The 22,039-nt window shown below is 36.3% G+C and overlaps 2 protein-coding genes across 9 annotated transcripts in view; one reads left to right on the forward strand and one right to left on the reverse strand.

Annotated features, from left to right (window-relative positions):
* Positions 1–12,063, forward strand: part of LOC138694526 (LIM/homeobox protein Lhx9-like) — a 196,121-nt gene extending 184,058 nt beyond the window's left edge. For 2 of the 3 annotated variants that reach the window (XM_069818336.1, XM_069818335.1), the window contains exon 5: positions 5,669–12,063. In XM_069818336.1, the coding sequence (XP_069674437.1) occupies positions 5,669–5,914 (246 nt within the window). In that variant the 3' untranslated portion in view covers positions 5,915–12,063. The remainder of the gene's footprint in view (positions 1–5,668) is intronic. The other variant, XM_069818337.1, reaches the window with a different exon arrangement.
* LOC138694527 (uncharacterized) overlaps positions 1–22,039 on the reverse strand; it is a 431,371-nt gene that overhangs the window by 240,124 nt on the left and 169,208 nt on the right. The window lies entirely within an intron of this gene.

The following is a 22,039-nucleotide window of genomic DNA, read 5'->3' on the forward strand; positions in this document are numbered from 1 at the left end:
ACCTTGAGCTGGATGGACTCCTACCTACGGGACCGCCAACAGTGTGTTTCACTTGATAATCAATTCTCCCAATGGCGATACACAAAGGCGGGAGTGCCGCAGGGCTCCGTATTAGGACCACTACTTTTCTCTATCTACATTAATGACGTATCAAAGAACTTACAGTATTGCCGATATCACCTCTATGCCGACGACCTACAACTTTACATACATTCCAGACCCAATACGATCAATGAATCGATTGACAAGTTAAATTGTGACCTAGCCACTGTCTCCACTTGGGCGGCCAATTTCGGACTCGCACTTAACCCAAGTAAGACTCAAGCCATAATTATTGGACATAAGCGTGTAGTTAACTCCCTTAATAACAGTAATCTTTCAGTTGTTACCCTTAACAACACGCTAATCCCTTATTCATCTGTCGTAAAAAATCTTGGCTTCTTTTTTGATAATAATCTAAGTTGGAATTTTCAAGTTAAAGAAACGATAAAGAAAATCTGTTCCTCCTTTCACTCTTTGAGTCGCTTGAGAAACTTCTTGCCCCAGCAACTAAAACTTACCCTAGTACAAACCCTAGTAATGCCGCACTTCGATTATTGTGACGTTTTGTTAAGTGATCTAAGTTCTGAACTGTCAGTCAAGTTACAGCGAGCTCAGAATATGTGCATCAGATACGTGTGCAACATCCGACGATATGATCACATATCACCGTCCTTCGCAAGTCTCTCGTGGCTCCGACTTAAAGAACGCAGAACTTTACACTCTTTGTCTTTACTCTTTCGAATTCTGCACACCTCAACACCAAATTACCTTTCGTCTCGTTTCTCTTATCTATACTCTAACCACGACGTAAATACCAGATCACTTATCTGTGGCACGCTAAATATACCTCTTCATAGAACATCTTGTTATTCCTCATCTTTTACAATATCCACCTCGCGTCAATGGAATTCCTTGTCACAAAGTATTAGGGGCTGCAAGACAACAAACACCTTTAAGAACAGCTTAAAAGATAACCTTATTACCATTTCACTCCAATCATACTGATTTAAAATATTACTGACTACACTGTTGCTTTTTTTTCTTTAGACATCATCCTGATTGTGCTGCATTTTCAAAATTGTCTCATAATAATCTCTTTCTATTATCTAATATAATTTGAAATATATTAACATGCAATGTATTTTAGTTTAATTCTGCTACCCAATTTATTTCAGTGTTTAATTAATAGTTCATAGTATTTTGTTGTTTAATTCGTAAATAACTCTTGTATACATGTAACTCTCATCTAAATCAAATTGTTGAATTCTTTGTAAGTTCATGCATATGTATATACACTTTTTGCTGGTTGTGTGGAAGAGAAGGCCTTACGGCCTTAACTCTGCCAGCTAAAATAAATCATTATTATTATTATTATTATTATTATTATTACTAATAACTCATGTTGAAATAATTCTGTACCTACTCTATAAAAGAGTACCGTACGTACTGTAAATTCAATCTTCACTTCTGCCCGACCCGCACAGATAAATTTACTTAGACATTCTATCTACTGTCCGTCCAACTGGTTATGTCGCAGGATCGTAGAAAGGGGGGAAATCACGTGACAGTTAATTACTTAACGAGGCCCTTGTATATAAGTTATTTTAAACAGTTGTATAATATTACGTAGACGTACAATTCCTAACAGAAATTAATGTTTTCAGAAAAGAGCTAAGACAGCCCAGCCACTAGTCTTCACTGTGGGGCGAGCAGAAGTAGGTGGGGGAAATCGGGATGCGACGTAGGCAAACGGATGACTACCTGTGCGAAAATATGATTCAATATTGAAAGCTCTTTCGTCACTGGAAAACGCGAACATATTCCTGGAGCGTACTATACTCACTAACTCAGTACTGTTTACTTGGTTCTGTGTGGAGGACAGTTGGAACTTCATTAGTAGAAGGGGTGGGAGTGAAGTACATTAAAAAAACTCAGGTACAATAAAAATTGAAGTAAAAATAAAATGATGTCCCTGTACATACATACATACATACATACATACATACATACATACATACATACATACATACATACATACATATGTACATACATACATACCATTACATGCATACATACTGTACATACAGTCAACTAATTCTAACTAACAAGGCTCAGCCACATCTGTTACATAGCGACTATGGCGGATCGAATGTCACTGTCACGCCTCACAGTCTGACCGGCAATAGCTCAGTAAACAATGTGAAACTGAAATAAATGCATAAGTAAACAAGCGGGAGCAACACGGCAGGTTCCCACACGGCGAGCAGGTCGGGCCCCGGGCGCGACTTCCCAATTAACTGGCGATCGATGGGCCGAGTGGCTCATTTTTCATACAGACTTCCAATTATAATGCCTGCGCGCGGGCGGCGGAACAAGGAATTGGTGAAATATGAACTCCTGTACTCACGTGATTCTGCATGCATCGAGAGATTCAAACACATGGAACTTGTGACCCGACATAAATCCACATTCATTTGATACTCTTTCGATATTTGCCGTCACCCGCATAGCAACCAGTTTCATAGAGCATGAATTTTCTTGTCTTTTCTCTACAACCAATAACAGTCTTCTACAAAGACTCACTGGTGATTTTTTCTGGTATAATTTACTTTTTATTCTAAATAAATTTCCTCAGAAATAGGTAATCACATAGCTTTCCATAAATCTTGTTATTTATTTGATCTCACTATATATATTTTTCATAGTATGCCTATACTATAATGTATTGCAAGATTAGGGGAGAATAATGCAAATTATATAACAAAACTAGTCCACCGCTGTGGAGTAACGATTGGTATTCCTGTGATCAGAAATATACTTTTGGATATTACGCCGTCCCCTCTAACTTAACATTTTCAACGTTTCGAAACCACTTACAGATTCCATTATCAGGGAAAATTATATATGAGCAAAGAGATCGCCGATTCTGTTAGGCTCGTTAAGTGTGGCAAGTCCAAACAACTGAGCAAAGATAATTTCTCGCTATTGCTTACATATGGAAACTAATTGCTGGAGATACTCAAATAATATGAACAATAACTCAATACATCCTACCATTGAAATACTCTTAGTTCAACCGTAGCACTTTTAATATAATTTCTTCTTCACCGTTACTACAGCGCCCTTCACTTATCCCCATATTGGTTCGCACGCTGGCTTCAAATACTGAAGCATCGTGAGTACAACTACGTAGAACTTGTAACTACTCATTTTATAACTTAACAATTGGACTTTTCTTCTCAGTTCTATTATTATTAATTTAAAAGTATTTTTAATTCCGAATAAATTATTTATATTTCTCCTTTACATAGTACATTTATACTATAATACACTAATACACAGGGTGTTTCAGAAACCAATATACAAGTTAAGAGGATTAGTTTGAAAAGTCAAGGGAGACATATTTTGTTTGGCAGCATGTGGTCGCTCGTTATCACGATCAAATCGTATCATGATAAAAAAAAATGTTAAAGAAAACACAAGAATTTAATTGTTTTTTTAATTATAATTGCACAATGTCCTCCAGTCATCTGCAAATAAAGCTCATAGTGCTTTCCAAGGGTGGTCTCATTCTTTCCAACATCGCCGGAGTATTGCGGATTGTTTTGCTACTTGCTACTGCTTTGATTCTGTGACGGAGGCCTTCTTCGCCGTTGATTTCCGTGGCGTAAAAACCAAATTGTCTATTTACTTCCACAAAAATTAGCACAAGAATGTAGTATCTGGTGATCTAGGTGGCCAAGCAATTGGTCCAGCACTACCGGTCCATCGGTTGGGAAAGGTGGCATTAAAACGATGACGAGCATTAATGCGTCAATGATCTGTACAACAATCGTACTAGTAGCATACGTGTTGTCTCTCACGACCAAAAGCACATCCTCAAGCAAAGAAGGGAGATTTTCCCGGAAATGTGGAAGTAAATATCACCGTTGAGACGCACTGGTAGGAAGATGGAATCCATAGCTGAAACAGACACAACCTTATCAACTGACTGATGTCACACTCAGGTACTTCGCTGATAAATTGGTCGTTTGCATAGCGGGATAATGCCTCTTCGCCGATTCTATATTTCCAGACAAAATATGTTTGTCTTGGCCACCTCGACTACTCTTTCAAGCTTGTGTATTGATTTCTGAAATATCCTGTACATATTATTCGGATGTCTCATTTTACTGTAGTTTATTGCTTGTCTTATACTTATGAAATAGCAAAGAATTATCTTTCTTCAATTGTTTTGAGGAACCAGACATTGGAAGTGTTGAGTTCCAGGATACAGTGGAATCCCCAATATTTAAAATTATATTTATAAAAAATATATTAAACATCTATTCTCCCCACGCGACTAATGTCCCTATAATTCATTCCAAGCAACTTAATAATCGCGAAGGCCTTAAATATAATTTCTGTACTTCATTTCCATCCCAACATATACTTTTCAGAAAATGATATGTTACAGTCTTCGCTACAGAGGATTCCACTTTAAGAAAATGGCATTGAACATATGGAGGCTAGCAACTATTTATAAGTATTTTTCTTGAGAACTGGGAATTAATTAGCATCGTTTAATTCATAGAATATAATTTCATTGAGAACTAGATCGATTTCGTATGCTAAAATTGTATTACACCTCTAAAATTACCATATGTATTTAATTTACGAATAACGGGGTAACAGCTAAATTGATGGAATAGTCTTCCGCTCTCTTGCCAAAGATTTCCGGAAAAACATAACTGACAAGTAGGGGTGGTACACTGTTAAATCACGCTTATTTGAAAAAGTACACAAAATTTAACTGTCAGCAAAACAACAAAGGCATTAGGTATATATCTTAGGTACTTGTTTGATTATAGTGTGAAATTAATAATGGAAAAAGTGTGCTGCACATGATCCTAAACTTGTATTATAAGCACTTCTTAACATTTTTAATAACAGAAAACGTATGCTGCAAATAATCTTCAATTTTTTATTATAAGCGCTTCTTAACATTAAATAACGGTAAACGTGTGCTGCACATAATCTTAAGTCTGTATTATAAACATTTCTTAACCCAATAAAATCTTTTATTATTATTATTATTATTATTATTATTATTATTATTATTATTATTTGTAATTGCAGTAACTTTTTAGGTCCCTAAAACTGTATTTTAATGTGTACTTTCGATCATTATAAAGCCTAGTTGAGGACTCTGAAAGTTGGTTAATGGCCTAAATATCCGAAGTCTAGTTATAATGTATATAAAATATAATGTATGTTTTTGCAGGCATCATTGTGGCATTAATAGGCTTTTATCATTTCAACGGACTCAACGTACCTATGTTGTGCAATAAACTTGCTTGAGACTGTACGTATCAGGAAGAGAGTGAGATAGAGATACTATACCTCACTCATTCTACTAACGGAGGCATCTTGCGGCAACAGCGTACTAGCCAAGATCCGTAAGACCAATGCTTTTTTTCTTAAGGTGGAATACTCTATAGGTGTGCACACAATGTTTTATACACAAGTAGAGACAATTCTGACAGATGAGGGTGACAAAAAGTGAAGGTTGATTATCGACGACGAAACTAACAAACGACAGTAAGACAGGAGAAGTGAAAACAGTTTAACTTGTCGGTTGATACAGGTATGGTTCCAGAATGCACGGGCCAAGTGGCGACGGAACCTGATGCGTCAGGAGAGTGGTCAACAGCAGCAGCAGCCGTCGGCACCGGGCGGCGGCGCTGGGGGCGGTGGAGGCGGGCCACCGTCGGTGGGCTCGGCCTCCGTGATCCTGGGCGACAGCAACAGCCTGCCGGCGACCGACGAGCTCCACCATCACCACCACCACGCGCAGACGACGCAGACTCTGAGCTTCGGCGACCTGTACTAGCAACGAGTTCCTACATCGCACTCTCTGTTATCAACACCAACACAGACTAGAGTAGATAGACTGCACAGCGTTTGGGTCTCCTTCCCCTTTACATGATATTTTTTTCCTCAGTTACATCAGACTAATGCAATGGCATTCACAGGCAGTAGCTGACTTCTTCGAACTTATTTTCTCTTCACCTGTCCCAGAATCAACATAAACAATGTCAAATAAATAAATACGTACGCACATACGAGGATTGATCTAAAAAGATTAGCCTATACCCAAACATAGTGTTTCGTAACATGTGAGACCCAATTCATCAGTGGACAAAAGATAGAAAAAATATAAAAGTTCATACAGGCTATAAACATTTTGTCGGCTTCCAGACAAAGAGATGTGACTTAAAAAAAATCGATTTTAGAGATATATGCCCGTCTTGAATACTTCCGTATGTAGGTTGTATTCAAAACCGGCGTATCTCTAAAAGTTATTTTTTGCAGATACGTCTCTTCGTCTGCCGAGGTCATGGAAAGCATGGGGCTCTACCTCCATGCCCTCCAAGTGCCTTCATGGCATGTTACGGGGATACCTTTACCTTTACCTTTACCTTTACCTTTACCTTTTTTTACGTCTCTTCGTCTGCAAGGCGACGTTTGAGTCGCCTAGAATCAAACTGCACTTTACCAAACATTTGATTTGTCACAAAAGACGAGAAACTACTGCAGTTAGACTCCAGATCCTACTAAAGTTAAGGCAGAAAATTCCAGTTTGACTCCAAACGAGCAGTTTATCACATTTCCTGCGAAATTCTGCACTGAAACATAACTTACTCCCATATAACATAATTGGAGAAAGTATACAGTTTGACTCCAGACGACTCATTTGTCTCCTTTTAATCTTGGTTTCAAGTTATAGCTCAATGTTTATTCTTCAGTAATATGGAGCTGCTTACAGTTAACAAGAAGTGCTCAAAATGCCCACCTTCAGCCTGACTGGAAACCTGTATTTATCGTGTCGTAGACTATTGTATTATTTAAAAAAATATCAGCGGTATGTTGGATAAATTGCAAGCCATACGCCAAAAAGTAATTCAATATTTGGAATAGGTTGTAAATAAATAATAATTGTTTTTAAGTGACTCCACAAACGGAAGTCCAATGGATTTAAGTCTGGAGAATAAGCAGGCCAACCAATATTAAAAAAGATTGAGAGATAGTGTGTACGTACAGTTCAGTTGACTTTAAATCGGCAACAAGGATATAGATATATATACACACAACTTCAGACCGGCTGGCAAGCGCCTTAACCGACTGAGCCATGCTGGAGGCTGTTTTGTTAGCTATCATGCTGAACTTAGAGATTATGTTGCTTGCTATTTTTCGTGTTGGCTTGTATGCTTGGAACCAAAGATGATAATATAGTATCACCGCTGGAATCGTGTTGCCATGTTCGTTGTTTTCCAACCAAATCTGTTTTTTTTTTTTTTCTGTATTCCTTAGTTTCTACAAAGCAGCAATTAAATATCGGATTTTAGCTGTTTTACTCTTCTGGTTTAATTATTTTATTACGACTTTTACTACTGTTAATGTAGGACTTTAGTTGTTTTCCACTCACGGTTTAGTTTATTTTTCATCATGAGTGTTGGCAACAGATGAAGCAACAGATGATTTTCCAATTTGAACTGTGAAAAAAAGCCAGCTGCGTATGAACAGTAACTAACGTAGTAACAAACACGGTAGCCAGCAGCGTACCCATCAGAGCACCAAGCTTGCTGGCCAACAAGGAAACAAGCCCTTTCTATATCAGCATCGGAAATCCCGTACTACTTGCAAAAATTTCATCCCAGATTATTGCAAATAATAGATGAATTGAGAGAGAGATTGGGAGTGTTGCAGAATGATAGAGGGAATGATAGAGGGAATACCACGAGAAAAATCCTCTGCAACGTCTACTTTCCCCACCATAAATTCCATCACGACCTGGCCGAGGATCGAATCCGGGCCGCCTCGATGGAAGACCAGCGCGCTAGCACTTGAGTCACAGACGAGGCATGAAGCGAGTTAATGTTTTAGTTTATTAAACATGAAACATTAGATATTTAGCGATGCCTAGCAACCAACTATGGAGCTACACTTGTAACTACAGGGTTGTTTCCGAACTTTGATAAAGAATTTGAATGACGTCATGTGCGTCAGGATTCACACCGACAGCTGAATTGCTGCGAGAGGTGACAGACCAGTAGTGAGTTATTTCATAATAAGTGTGCACGGTGTATCATAGTAGCAATGCTCAAGAAAATCGAGCCTTTTTGGGAGGGATACATAACAACTCTTTCCGATGCCAAATACAGTTACGTGAAAATCATAGGAGCCTGCAAAAAACGTCGTTTCGTTATTTCCAAGAAAGGCATCTTATGTGTATCTAATAAGACTGGCAAAGCTCGGATGGGTTTAATTTCAGAGTGGAAAAAGCAAGCAAATCCACCCCCGTCACAAGTCGCCGCACCCGACGAGATGATACAAATTAATCTCATTCGAGTTTTAACAATCTTATTAAGTACAGTACACAGAAGATGGCTTTCTTGGAAATAACGCAACCTCGTTTATTGCAGATTTCTTTTATTTTCACTTAACTGTCGGAAAGGGTTGTTATGTACCCCTCCCAAAAAGGTTCGATTTTCTTGGGAATTTCTGCTGTGAGTCGCCGTGCACTCTGACTATAAGATCACTCACTACTGGTCTGTCATCTCGCGCCATAGTTCAGCTGTCGTGTGACTTCTGACGCACATGATGTTATTCAAATTCTTTATCAGAGATCGGAAACAACCCTGTACAGGGTGTGTATGCTTACGGAAACAGTTGAATTCACTGCAGTTTCAGAACATGATTTTAAATATTCGAGATCTCCTGAATATTAAAATTAAGTCAGTACGCAGTAAAACAGTACTACGGCTGAAAAATTCCTCCATCGGGTGAATGCAGTCTATCTACCCAAGTCTATGGTTTTTTTTCCTGTTATTTATTATATTAATTTAACGAGTATAGATATTACGTAGTAAAACGAAAAGTGGCAAAAATGTAGCACAGGGCAAGCAGAAGAGAACTGATAGGCTCCGACGTGACCCATGTTATTGTTCAGAGAATTGTTCTTGAGAAGAAAATATTTGTGGTCTAGTTAGTGGTTACCATAGGATCTGAGGCTCGCGAGTTCAAAATGCTGACAGGAGCTACAATCATTTATGAAAAGAAAGAAAAGTCTAGTTTTTTCGTGTCATAGTTTTACAGCATATTAAACAACGCTGTCTCTATTTGAGTAGGCACGAGACAAAATTTATTGACCACTTCTCTGCTAACCACCATTCCCACACGATCTCATTATCGAGGAAATGAATTCTCCCTCACGAATCCTCCCCTCAAGGGTGGAATTCTTCACTTCACTAGATGAGGACAGCAAGTTGCTGGTGGAATAACTACTGCAGAACAAGTTTGGCTTTAGACACATGTGATGTAGGATAACTGTATGAAGGAATTCAAAAGTGTATGTCGAAATAAAACTTAAACCAAATGAACGTATTTCAAGCGACACAGATTAAAAATTGGTGAATGACTTAAATCATGCGAAAGTTTAATAGATTAAAATGGAAAGACAAAACATAATGGTTAATAGTTACAATGAGAAAGATAAAGCATATCAGTTCCATTTAGTGATGTTAACATTGTTTGTTTTAGTGTCCTGCAATATTCGAACATGAGAGGGACAACCAATATATTACGAATTTCGTCTTATTTTAGATGAAAAATTAATCGCATTATCAGTTCTAAAATTCTTAAGCGGTTAAAACCTGAAGGAGAAGGAGTGAGGACAGCCAATATTTTATAACAAGGCGGAACACAAACACGACAGGCCTCCTCTTGCAGAGCGAAAATCGGCGAATATCGAAATTTGCCATACTCGACAAATATGAACAGAACATAGACATTTTTCCTTGAAATTATTCAAACTTCACTATTGCAAGTTTTCAGTGCGCAGGGACGGACAGGGAATACAGGGTTGTTTCTGATCTCTGATAACGAATTTTAATGACGTCATGTGCGTTAAGAATCACACCGACCGACACCTGAATTGCGGCGAGAGGTTACAGACCAGTAGTGAGTGATTTCATAATCAGAGTGCACGGTGTATCACAGTAGCAATGCCCAAGAAAATAGAGCCTTTTTGAGAGGGGTACATAACAACTCTTTTCGATGTCAAGTACACTTACGTGAAAATCATAGGAGCGTGCAAAAATCATGGTTTCATTATTTCCAAGAAAGATATGTTGTGTGTATCTAATAAGATTGGCAAAGCTCGGATGGGATTAATTCCAGAGTGGAAAAAGCAAGCAAATCCACCCCCCGTCACAAGTTGACGCACCCCACGAGATGATACAAATTAATTGCATTCCAGCTTTATTTATGTTATTAAGTACACAGAAGATGTCTTTCTTGGAAATAACGAAACCTCGTTTATTGCAGGTTTCTTTTATTTTCACTTAACTGTACTTGGCGCTGGAAAGGGTTGTTATGTACCCCTCCCAAAAAGGTTCGATTTTTTTTTAGGAATTTCTGCTGTGAGTCGCCGTGCACTCTGACTATGAGATCACTCATTAGTATTACTGATCTGTCACCTCGCACCACAGTTCAGTTGTCGTGTAACTTCTGACGCATATGATCTCATTCAAATTCGTTATCAGTGATCGGAAGCCACCCTATATGCTCAAACTGCTTAACTTTGAAAGAACAAGTGATATCTAAGGGAAAGGAGATCATGCCTTACCCTCCGCCCTGCTTGCATATTAAGGGGTTGACTCGTGAGTAAAGAAATGCCGACCGCTGCTTTATAGCAAACGAAGTATATTAGTTCTTCTGCTTAGAATGGATAAACAGACTGCTCAATAAAACTTATCTTGCTCTGCTATTTGGGATACCAACATACCTGCATATGAAGATAATGGTCAGCAAAGATTGAATTTATAATAGTTGAGAAATGGTTGATAAATTTGGGTCATTATCGTCTCTGTATGAAACAATAGGCCTATATGCCTACATATAAACTGAAAACGTATGTTACAGTAGAGACCTCCCGGCTTTTCTCTCTTACAAAGATAACAATTATAAGGACTATTTTTGTAAAAAAACAATACACTGCGGTTTTGAAGCTGCTTACTTCAGACCTCATAGTACTACCACTGACGATTATATTGACTTTATCGTGACTTGATCACGTCACTGTGGGTTGTTAACAGAGAGTTCATGAGATCAATTCCATTACGTTACACAACACTTCAAGTTGTCATGGTGATAATATTCATACAAAAATTTTGGGTACTTACACCGTGTTTAATTCATCCAACTTGTGTCTTCTTTGGATGAGAGATAACATAAGGTCTGTAATATGGGTTCATTATGTATAGCGAAGCTCAATACCTGCACAGGGACTGACATGAATAGCAGATGTGCAACAAAATGAAATTTAAACTTACTATGTCTAATACTTTGTGGCTTCTCACTAATGGAAAAGATGAATATGGAGCAAGTTTTCTTCGAGTGTTTTCTAAGTTAGTAGAAAGTTCTTATTTAACTGCCCTTTTGACTACAAAGGCAACCGAGATTCAGTTAGTTGAAATATATAGCAGAGTATGTCGATAAAGCCGTCATCTGACACTTGGTCCCACGCGTCATTTTTATTTCACCATTGCTCCATGTTTGTCTTTCCACAAGCTCACGATATTGTATATTAAAGCGATTGTTAAATAAAAACTGTATCTTTTCCTATATTTATGTAATAAAGCAATAGTTAGGAACCTATATCTGACACGGTGTAGGTAGCCCAGTCTAGTCAGTACAGTGCACCGGACAAACGTAGACACTAATAGCGAGGACTTTTGTGTATGTTGTGCATTCTCCATTCACCGCCGCATCGAATAAAACGATTAACACGTGACTAAAAGTTATTTATTTTTAACCCTCTTTCCCATCCCAAACACATTGTCATGGAAAAAAATAGAAGAACTTATTTCAATCGGAAATTTATTTTGTAACATTGATTCAATGTACTCTATATGTGGTAACGATAACTTGTAATCCAAAGATGAACATTCGTGTGTATTAGCATTGTGTGCATTGAGTGAAAACAATCGTGTGCAACGTTCTCAAGATTACCTAACCTGGAGGCGCTCTTGAATTTCTTGTTTTGTTTAAGTCAGTGGTCCGATAAATATCGGTTACAGCACTTAAAAAGGGAATTAAAGTACATAATCATTTAATATTTTATAGAAGAAGAGGTTTTGCGAGTCAGTTAGAGTACGACAAGTGCGAGTGATATTAAGGGAAAGCGAAACTTCCAATTTTAACAATTTTAAATCACGTCACATGGAACTTCATCTCGAAGACTGTTGCAGCTAAACAGCTCATGTACATTTAACTTGACTTAATGCAGAAACAGTAGTATTGCTTTAATTTATTTTCTTATTAAGAAACAATTTTCCCCGTTCTTATATTTTTTTCGACGATTTTCAGTAGATTTCCCCATGTTACATTTCCAAAAATTTAACAAATTAAAAAAAATGTTTCAGTACATGTAAAATATCTTATGAACAATTCTTGAAAATTTCAGCTTTCTAAATTAAATTGAAGCTGAGGAAATACGGTTTTTGTGTGAAGAAACTAAACTTATAGAAAAAACATACAAATAATACATAGGGTAAAAGTTGGTAATATTGTGACACTAATAATATTATGATAGTTACTTTTGAGTAATTTTTACAATTTTACTGAGCGAGAGGAAGATCGGTTTTTTGCGTCAACGTATTAAGGGAATGTTCATGGACAAGTTTCTGCACAAAACCGGTCTTTCTCTCGCTCAGTAAAATTGTAAAAAATTCTCAAAAAGAACTATCGTAATATTATTAGTATCACAATTTACCAACCTTTACCCTATACGCCTGTAAATATACTACGCCCTCTCCTTAGAAAAAAACTGAACAAAAAATGAACATGGATATAATTTTAGTATAATGATATGTAATTTACGATTTAAATGAAGAAAAATCAAAGAATATGTTCGAAAATAAAATAATTAATAATTTTCGGCCCAAAATCCTAAATTTTTTGGACAATGAGCGTTAAAATTGAAACTTGTATTCATCTTCTCAGAAAATCGAAAAATTAAAACGGAAACAACTTTAGTATAGTTATATCTATTATATCATTTTAAAGAGGAAAAAACAAATAATAAATCGAAAAAAAATATATATATATAAATCAAAATGTTCATCCAAAATCCAATTCCATTCCTCCGTAAATAACGCTCAATGTCCCAGTGGAATCCTCTATGGGAAGAAAATTGGCCACAGTGTTCAGTTTATGTAAAAATATAGGCCTATAACAACTCTTAGAAAATTCCATTTAGAGTCCCATTATAAAACATATCATATAAATCATTAATGGACACGTCGTAGAAGTGGATCGTGAAGCCCTCTTGAATGATCCTTGTAATGGCAACATTCAGACAGAAGTCAGTTTATTTACTTCTACTGTATACAATGAATATTTAATGCAGTATCAGACACCTTTAGCCTATTCTAAAAAATTGTATGTATCCAACGTCCACCCTACTTCTGTGATTCGGGTTCCGCATGTTGTGGATAGATGGCAGGACTGTGACCCATTTTCAAGTTGTACACCACTTCGGCGGGTCACGCTATTCATGTTGTGTAACTGTGGAGAATTATGTCGTGTACTAGGGTGAGTGTTTGTTTAAGTGTTCGTGTAATTTATTGTAGTATAGGGAATGGGTGAGTATGATGATATAGATGAGGAAAGGAGAAAGAAAAATCCGGTGTCAGCAAGTAACCTACTCCAGTCGAATAACAACAAGGGACCGCCAGACTTAACGTCCCAACTCGACGGACGAAACACTATCAACAGTGACATAAGCCTTCTCTTCATATGAACTGCGAAGAGATTTTGGATTTAACCCAAGCATATTGGTGAACAATTTAGTGACTAGAAGTTATACACCGCCACTGCAGTAGAAATTTTACACAAAAACCTCTGATCCCGCCGGAAATCGAACCCGGGCCGGCTAGTGTGAAGGCAGACGCGCTGCAACAGAGCTATCTCGGCTGACTTATTCTAAATGATGTTTTAATTTATTTTTGAAACAAACATTCCTTTATTCTGTTCTTTTTAAAAGTCCAGGTCAGATATTTACAATTAAATGAAAATGCATACAGTATAAATAATTTAATTTTTTTAACTTTTAAAACTACTTATTACATACGTGGTTTATTTCATTTCATTTTCGCTAATTCTTAATTGCTCAACTCATCCTCACCGCTTCGGCTGAAAACCGATTACGCAAACACGAAATGTGCACGTCATTTCAGTCCTGTACAGTGCAGATCTCTTCCCATCACACAGTGATTATTAAGCGTTCTTCTTGCAATCCAGTATCAAAGATTTCTCATGAACTGTTTGTTATTATTTAAAACGAAGTTTTTGATGCAATCTTGTGGTCACAATAGGAAAAAGGTAAGTCCAGCTCCACATTTCCATGGCCTAGGCACTGGAACGAAATTGTGTAGTTAGCACCACGCTCCACTACCTTTCCACCCCCAAGAAAGACCCGGTACTCAATCTGACATGAGGCAGAGTGGACTTCGGGGTCGTTCTGAAAATTATGCAACAAAAATAATCCAGCCGCTGCACGGACTTGAACCCAGGACCTTCCAGTCCGTAGCGTCTTGCACTATCAACTGAGTTACCCAACCCCTGTTCATAAAAATCTTAATACTTGTTTTTATATTATGAACCATATTTCTCCTCCTTTAAAATTTCTGTAACTACCACTCAACCGGATTTTCCAGATATTATAAGAAAATACAATAGAATAGAGATCTTTTCTAGGAAATATTCGATAAACCCAAGTAACCTATTTCATCAATATTCTGGGATTCCCAAAGGCAAGTGAAATATCGAAATTCCCTTTTTGAAATCATGGCGACAGTGAATTCGAGAAACCAAAACAAAATAAGTCGTACCGTACTCATTTCACTACTTTATCATTCTTTCGAATCCGTTGAAAAACTATTCAGTGTTTCCAATGTCTAGTTATATACATATAAATAAATGTGTCAAATGGGTTTCGAGCATCAATTTTGCTGTCTACTTCATTTTCCTGTTTTTGCAACTTCATAGTTTTTACCGTACAAGAAAATATTAACTGAAAGAAGGTATAACCTTTCCAGAAATACGAGTATAGAAAAGTTGTATTGCATTGTAACTATATATGGGAGTTGGTAGGGACGCTGGCATTGGGAAAGGCGAATACAATAGTATGTTATGCAACGAGCCTATAATGGTACTAATTAAGAAGTGAGTATGTTTATGAAACGAACGTAAGTAAGCGAGTTTCATAATTTTCACAGAGCGTTTTAACTACTATTATAGGCAAGATGCATAAGACTATTTTTGTTCGACCATAATTAAATGCCTAAGTTTTGAGTTTTTACACATATCTTACCTTGTTACTTTAGTGATACTAAAATGGTGAACATGTGCGTATTTTCAGCGTGTTCTCGACTGTTGCAACAGATGGTATAAGTGTGAGTGTCTTTTCAGCATGTTTCCGAATAGTACAAAAGATGGTAGGCGTGTACGCCGTATTTATTGACTTTTTCAGGGCTTGGTATGGGGATTTTAACCTAAAAGCAATACACATTAAAACACAGAAATGAACTCAATTTATTATAATATTAAAATAACATGAACAGAATGTATTTTATTTTCAATACATATTGTTGATTATGCAGTTTCTGAAATTTATCTGGGGAATGGCTCCCACTGGAATGTTTGAAGTGGGTTAATGTTCATTTGAGTGATTCGATCGATGTCACTTTCAAAACTCGCGCCTGTCATTTTGGATTGGTGCTCTCAAGCCTTACGGGATGTTGCGCGTAGGATTTTAATCAATATCGCATAGGCTATGCTTAGTTGGAAATCGATATTTGCAATAACATAATGAATAGCAGAACTTTAATGTATGTCATTACGATACAGTTACGCTACATGTAATGAGCGTAGTATAGTATGTTCTAGCAAAAAATCGATTCGGTAGGGTTGTGAAAGGAGAGGAGTTGGGCGTGGTAAGGTGATGTCACAAATTAACTGTTCCTTTAAATTGTATGTGTACTTAACTTCATAGCAAAAAAAAAATTCTGAAACCGTACTTAATACATTAGAGTAATGCTTCATTTCGAAATCACCAGAAGCAAGATTTTTTTAACATTTAAACATATACAGTATATAAGAAGAAATATTTTCTTTGATTATACTTGAGGCATGCTCTTATTTTTTTCTTAATTACATCTTCAAATAAGAATGAAACGAACATCACAAAGGGATACAATTCGATCATTTACTACTTCTTAGTGTCACATAAAAGCAATACACTAGTTTAATTAATTTTTTACTCTACGATGTTTATATGGCTCATTCGATACATTTGTATTATGCATTCGTTAATTTTATTGGATATCTGATACGATCATTAAAATTATTCAAAATATAGCATATTTCAATATCTTTGTAATGATTATTTTTGTGTAAAATAGGACCAAAATTATTCTACTGTAGTCAAATGAAACCCCGCTTTTATGCGTGCCGTATACAGATTTTTTATATGGGCTCTCCCCGTCCTTTAGTAGAGATTTTAATTGACTGAAGTAGCTGCTAGTTTTTTAACTTGCGATCTTAGACTAGTTATGGTGCCCACTCATAACCGACATGTCTTAGAAGTTTACATTTGACTTTAACGGAGCTATTTCCTTTGAAATATTCCTAAATTCATTACCTTTTCCTTGATTCCATATCTAAAGTAGTCCTTAATTACAGTTTATGAAATGGATGGAAATAACCATATACAACCAGAAAATATTCATCCCTTCAATAAATTAAGTATGCTTATCGTAAAATTATTGAAAATGTATATTTTTTATAATTTTTATGCGTTTAAATTTATATTTATTTAAATTTATCTCCAAAGAGATCCTAAATGACATTTTCTCTTTTGATAGCTTTAATAAAATATTAATCAAAAAGTAAGTTGCCTTCACTTTGATTATGCACACTATCCAGTTCGAAAACAGCACTAGACGTCTTGGTAGCAAGAAAAACTTGTAACAAGTACCGGTATGCCATTGTTTATTAATTGCGGAAATCCCTAAGAGCAAAAAAACGCAGGTGAATTCCCAGTGCCCATTCTTAATTGTGGTGTTGAGTCCACCCAACGTAACAAGTTACTATTATTATTATTATTATTATTATTATTATTATTATTATTATTATTATTATGGAGTTGGAGATTATTTTAAAAAATAATTTAATGTTGTTTCAAGTTGTGTATCAAAAAAGTCTGCAACAACATGTATGTTTTCATAACGATCTAACGCAAGATACTTTCCGGATAACCTTCGTATTTTATTTCTTTTTCAAAACACAATATTTTTATACAGGTGTGTTTCCGATCTCTGATAACGAATTTGAATGACGTCATGTGCGTCAGTAATCACACACAGCTGAATTGCGGCAAGAGGTGGCAGGCCAGTACTGAGTGATTTCATAATCAGAGTGCACGATGTATCACAGTAGCAATGCCAAAGATAATCGAGCATTTTTGGGAGAGGTACATAAATCTTTCCGATACAGTTACGTGAAAATCATAGAAGTCTGCAAAGAAACGTGGTTTCGGTATTTCCAAGAAAGGTATCTTGTATGTGCCTAATAAGTCTAGAATTAATTTCATCCGAGTTTTGCCAAAGTGGAAAAAGCAAGCAAATCCACCCCCCGTCACAAGTCGCCGCACCCCACGAGATGATACAAATTAATTCCATTCGAACTTTACCAATCTTATTAAGTACACAGAAGATATCTTTCTAGGAAATAACGAAACCTCGTTTATTGCAGGTTTCTTTTATTTTCACTTAACTATACTTGGCATTGGAAAGGGTTGTTATGTACCCCTCTCAAAAAGGCTCGATTTTCTTGGAAATTATTGCTCCGTGCACCCTGGCTATGAGATCACTCACTACTGGTCTGTCACCTCGCGCCACAGTTCAGCTGTCATATGCCTCCTGACGCACATGAAATCATTCAAATTCGTTATCAGAGATGGGAAACAGCACTGTATTTTGCAGAATAATTAAGAAATATCTTCTACTTCTGCGTATGAGAGCTCAAATTCTTACATACATACTGAGAATGAATTTTCCGTATCTGCTTTTCGGAAAGGAACTACTGCATTGTCACGAGCACCTTTACTGTTAAAGCAATATATCCTTATGTTACGGTCAGTGAAATCAACATTCAGTAGGTCAGGAAAGCAAACCCCAAGTATCCTACATCAGTTTCCTTTTCCGGGATCGTAATTTGCCAGTTCCATAAATTTTCTTTGCAGTGATGGTCATTTTATCACCTCTGAATTGAGAATAATGAGTACTGGCTCTACGCGCAGTATCCATAAATTGCTACGACGTCTCTATCCAGCGAGCGTGCTCTGCATTGCAATAAAGCATCGGCCTTCGTAATTTCATTAGGCAGCATCGACAAACGCAGTGGATATCTCCGTTTCCGTTGATACTGGAATCTGGTCTCGACAAATTTCTGATTTAGGATTGTAAACATGGATTAAATTGCTTTCCGTAACCGCTAGTTACGAGTGCAATTAGATGTGTAAATAAAAATTATTTGTTAGCAACACCAAATGTAAGTATTATTAAATACCGGCTATAAACTGCTATCGTTGCTCTACCTTGACAGAGAAGTAAATTTCAGGATTCGCCTGTTCTGTAGTAACTACAAGTATAGAAGTGACACAGCAAGAATAAAAAATAATGGCAACTACATATTTAAATAAAAAGCAGATAAATTTTGGGATCTCAAAACGAAACCAAAATAAAAAGGTAAGATAAAGCTTATAACGTAAGAGTCAAATGCTGGCAATGAGTGATTGCCTGATTGGATACTACAATGGGCAATGAAATGGAAATGTATCCCGAAAGAGTAGAAGCAGTATAGTGAAATAATACCAAAAAATTAAATACATTTTCTGCAACCGGAAAAACTATGGAGAATTTTGTCAATAACAAGGAAGCTAAGCTTTGTTTTTCTTTGGAATAACTAAATTTTTTTCTGCTGTTGGCTCCTACTACAAATTAAGGTATCCTACAATTTATATATCGATTCAATAAATTTCTTACTTTAATTCAATACTGATTCATAAAAACCCATACCTCTCATTTATTTATTTATTTATTTATTTATTTATTTATTTATTTATTTATTTATTTATTTATTTATTTATTTATTTATTTATTTATTTATTTATTTATTTATTTATTTATTTATTTATTTACTTATTTACTTACGTATGTACGTATTTATTTATTTATTTACTTTATTTATTTACTTATTTATTTATTTTATTTATTTATTTTTTATTTAGCCTAATTAATCTGACAGGATTAAGGCTAAAAGACCTTCTCATCCATTCTACCGTTTTAGGAGGGAATGTGTTTATACTGAATGATCACTTGTACCGCATTCGCTGAATGTTTACTCTTATGGGCTCATTTTTTACTACAGTTTTCACTTTCATTCGTCCAATTGATTTCAACAACCTTTATTATATTCATTTTCCCGCGGCACACCGGTTGAAAATGGCTGAGCTGCATTCTTACTTTATAACTACCGTTCATGTAAATCATTATCAGTTTATTGTAAGTAAAGTAAAATTGTTCTTTTATATTTATGTAAGAAAGGTGCTTTGATGGACAGCTAGCCTGTGCCCTTTCCAATAGGTCATATTAAATAAATAAATAAATCACCATCGACATCATCTGCAATTTTTAACCATAGTGAATTGTCCCAATTTCATGGGATCATACATATACAGAGTGGAAGTGGAATAACACTGCAGATTTTCAGAGCGAATAGCTCATGTTGTATATAACAAAAAACTATAATATCATATTGGTGGAAATTTCATAGTTTTTTTAGAAAAAAAGTTTTTTCCTAAATGTTTAACAATATCTTCTTCGGTAACTATTGCGAGTAGGATCGTGGTTTTTGTCCATATCGATAGAACATCTAATAAAGAATAATTTATCCCTCTGGCGTATTTCAATAGCGTGGACGGTTTTCGTGTAAATTTAATTTTTAAAACTTCTAATTTCAAGCCACTGCACGATGCGATAAGTGGCAAGGTCGAGACAGAGAGCAGCTCACCTACCGAGACACATCAAGTTCGTTGACCTCTTACATATGTATCACGAATAGTGTGTTAGCGGCGATGTTGCCGGACTGCTGAAACTTCAAACTTAATTTTCCTATGAACCGTGCATTTAATCACAAAACGTAATAGGATAGGTTTTCTATTAATTTAAGTATACCCTATCGTCCCTTTCAATCTGTAAGTTTATTCCACTTCCACTCTATATCGTATAATGTAACATTCAAGCTGGTATAACCTTCGTTTATTTGGTTCAATTCTATTCTTTGAGGCTATATTTAAGCAAGAATTTTGAAATTAAATTTTCTTCCGTTCTATAATCATTGGAATTGCAGCCAAAAATGTATGTATAAATATAAATACCCTTTTTCCCATAACATCCATACAATTTGATTTAAATTGCTACATTATTACAGGCATAATTCTTAATTAAATACAGAGCCAACAGACATAAGGCCCATTCACAATGAAAATTAAACATAACCGTAACGTAAACACAGAAGTTTGCGGCCAGGTTATCAAATGGAATCATTCACAATGATTCACATAAATACTGACATTAACATTACCGTTAGACGTTAACATGAAAATTTGCGAACTCCAAACTTTCATGTTTATGCTTACGTGATTTGCAAACAGTACAGAATCGTGGAGCGCAGAAATATAAGACAGAATATGAGGAAATGGCATCGTTGTTATGTTTCCATGATTATCAAATATCTTTGCGGATATGTTTATGTCCCCATCATGAATGATGTGATTTTACCGTAACGTTTACATTCTGAAGTTAGCGCTTACGTTATGTTTAATTTTCATTGTGAATGAGCCTTTATGGTGCAGTGGTGGAATAATCATGGCAAAGAGAAGGATGTACACAGACCAAAGTTGCCTTCCAGGCGCTCTGTCCAATAAGCTCACACTACTGACTGATCTGCGGGAAGCGCACCGTTAGGCTGGCCTCCAGTAGCCATGGAACATGTGAGTCAAGTGTGGAGAGGGGGCGGAGGACGGGAATTAATGGGCCGCGTGGAATCCCGCGATTCTCGTGAGATGGCCGCCAGATAACAGCAGCAGCTCGTCGTTTCGATTTCGGATTCCTCAGCTTTATGAGCTCAGCGCAGGTGGAAGACAATAAAAGAGCAGGGAGTGGCTACAGGGACAGTAGGGACAGGTGTTGACAAGACACGGACCAACCGCAGCTTTACATACAGTACACGCATGCATAGCACATTTATCTGTTACTCACTGGCATGTATACAGGGCTTTCATTTCAAAACTTTCCAGTCTAAATAACTAATTATTTAAATTGAATTTAATTTAAACAAAAACACGTCTATTTAGATATTGAGGGAGAAGTCTGAAACCAGGCTTAAATGCATTTTAGATTTTACCCCCTCCAGTCACCCCCACTTTGAAATTTCAAATGGCACTCCTATATTTATACACTTAAATATGAAAGAGTATTCAATTGAAGACATTATTACAAAAACAGCCCCAGTCATTTTAATGAAATTGATTTAAGGACACATTTTCTACTATTTAAAAAGGTTTATAGACTCCAAAAATGATCCATATCAGGTGCAATAGCCACAAGAATAAACACCAGTTGTACGGAAACAGCTGACTTGTAGCGTTCTATTTACTTTTATTTTTCTCCTGAAAAATAGCAATTTTGACAAGGGTTGTTTTTGTAATAATGTCTTCAATTGCTTACACACCTCATTCATTTGTTTTTGCATCTTTTACTTTCTACCGTCGCCTGGTAACCTGGATTGTTGTTGATTAACGCTGAAGAGAAAGAAGCTACAAAAACGT

This window comes from Periplaneta americana, chromosome 2 (genome assembly GCF_040183065.1).
Source record: "Periplaneta americana isolate PAMFEO1 chromosome 2, P.americana_PAMFEO1_priV1, whole genome shotgun sequence".
Taxonomy (NCBI): Eukaryota; Metazoa; Arthropoda; class Insecta; order Blattodea; family Blattidae; genus Periplaneta; species Periplaneta americana.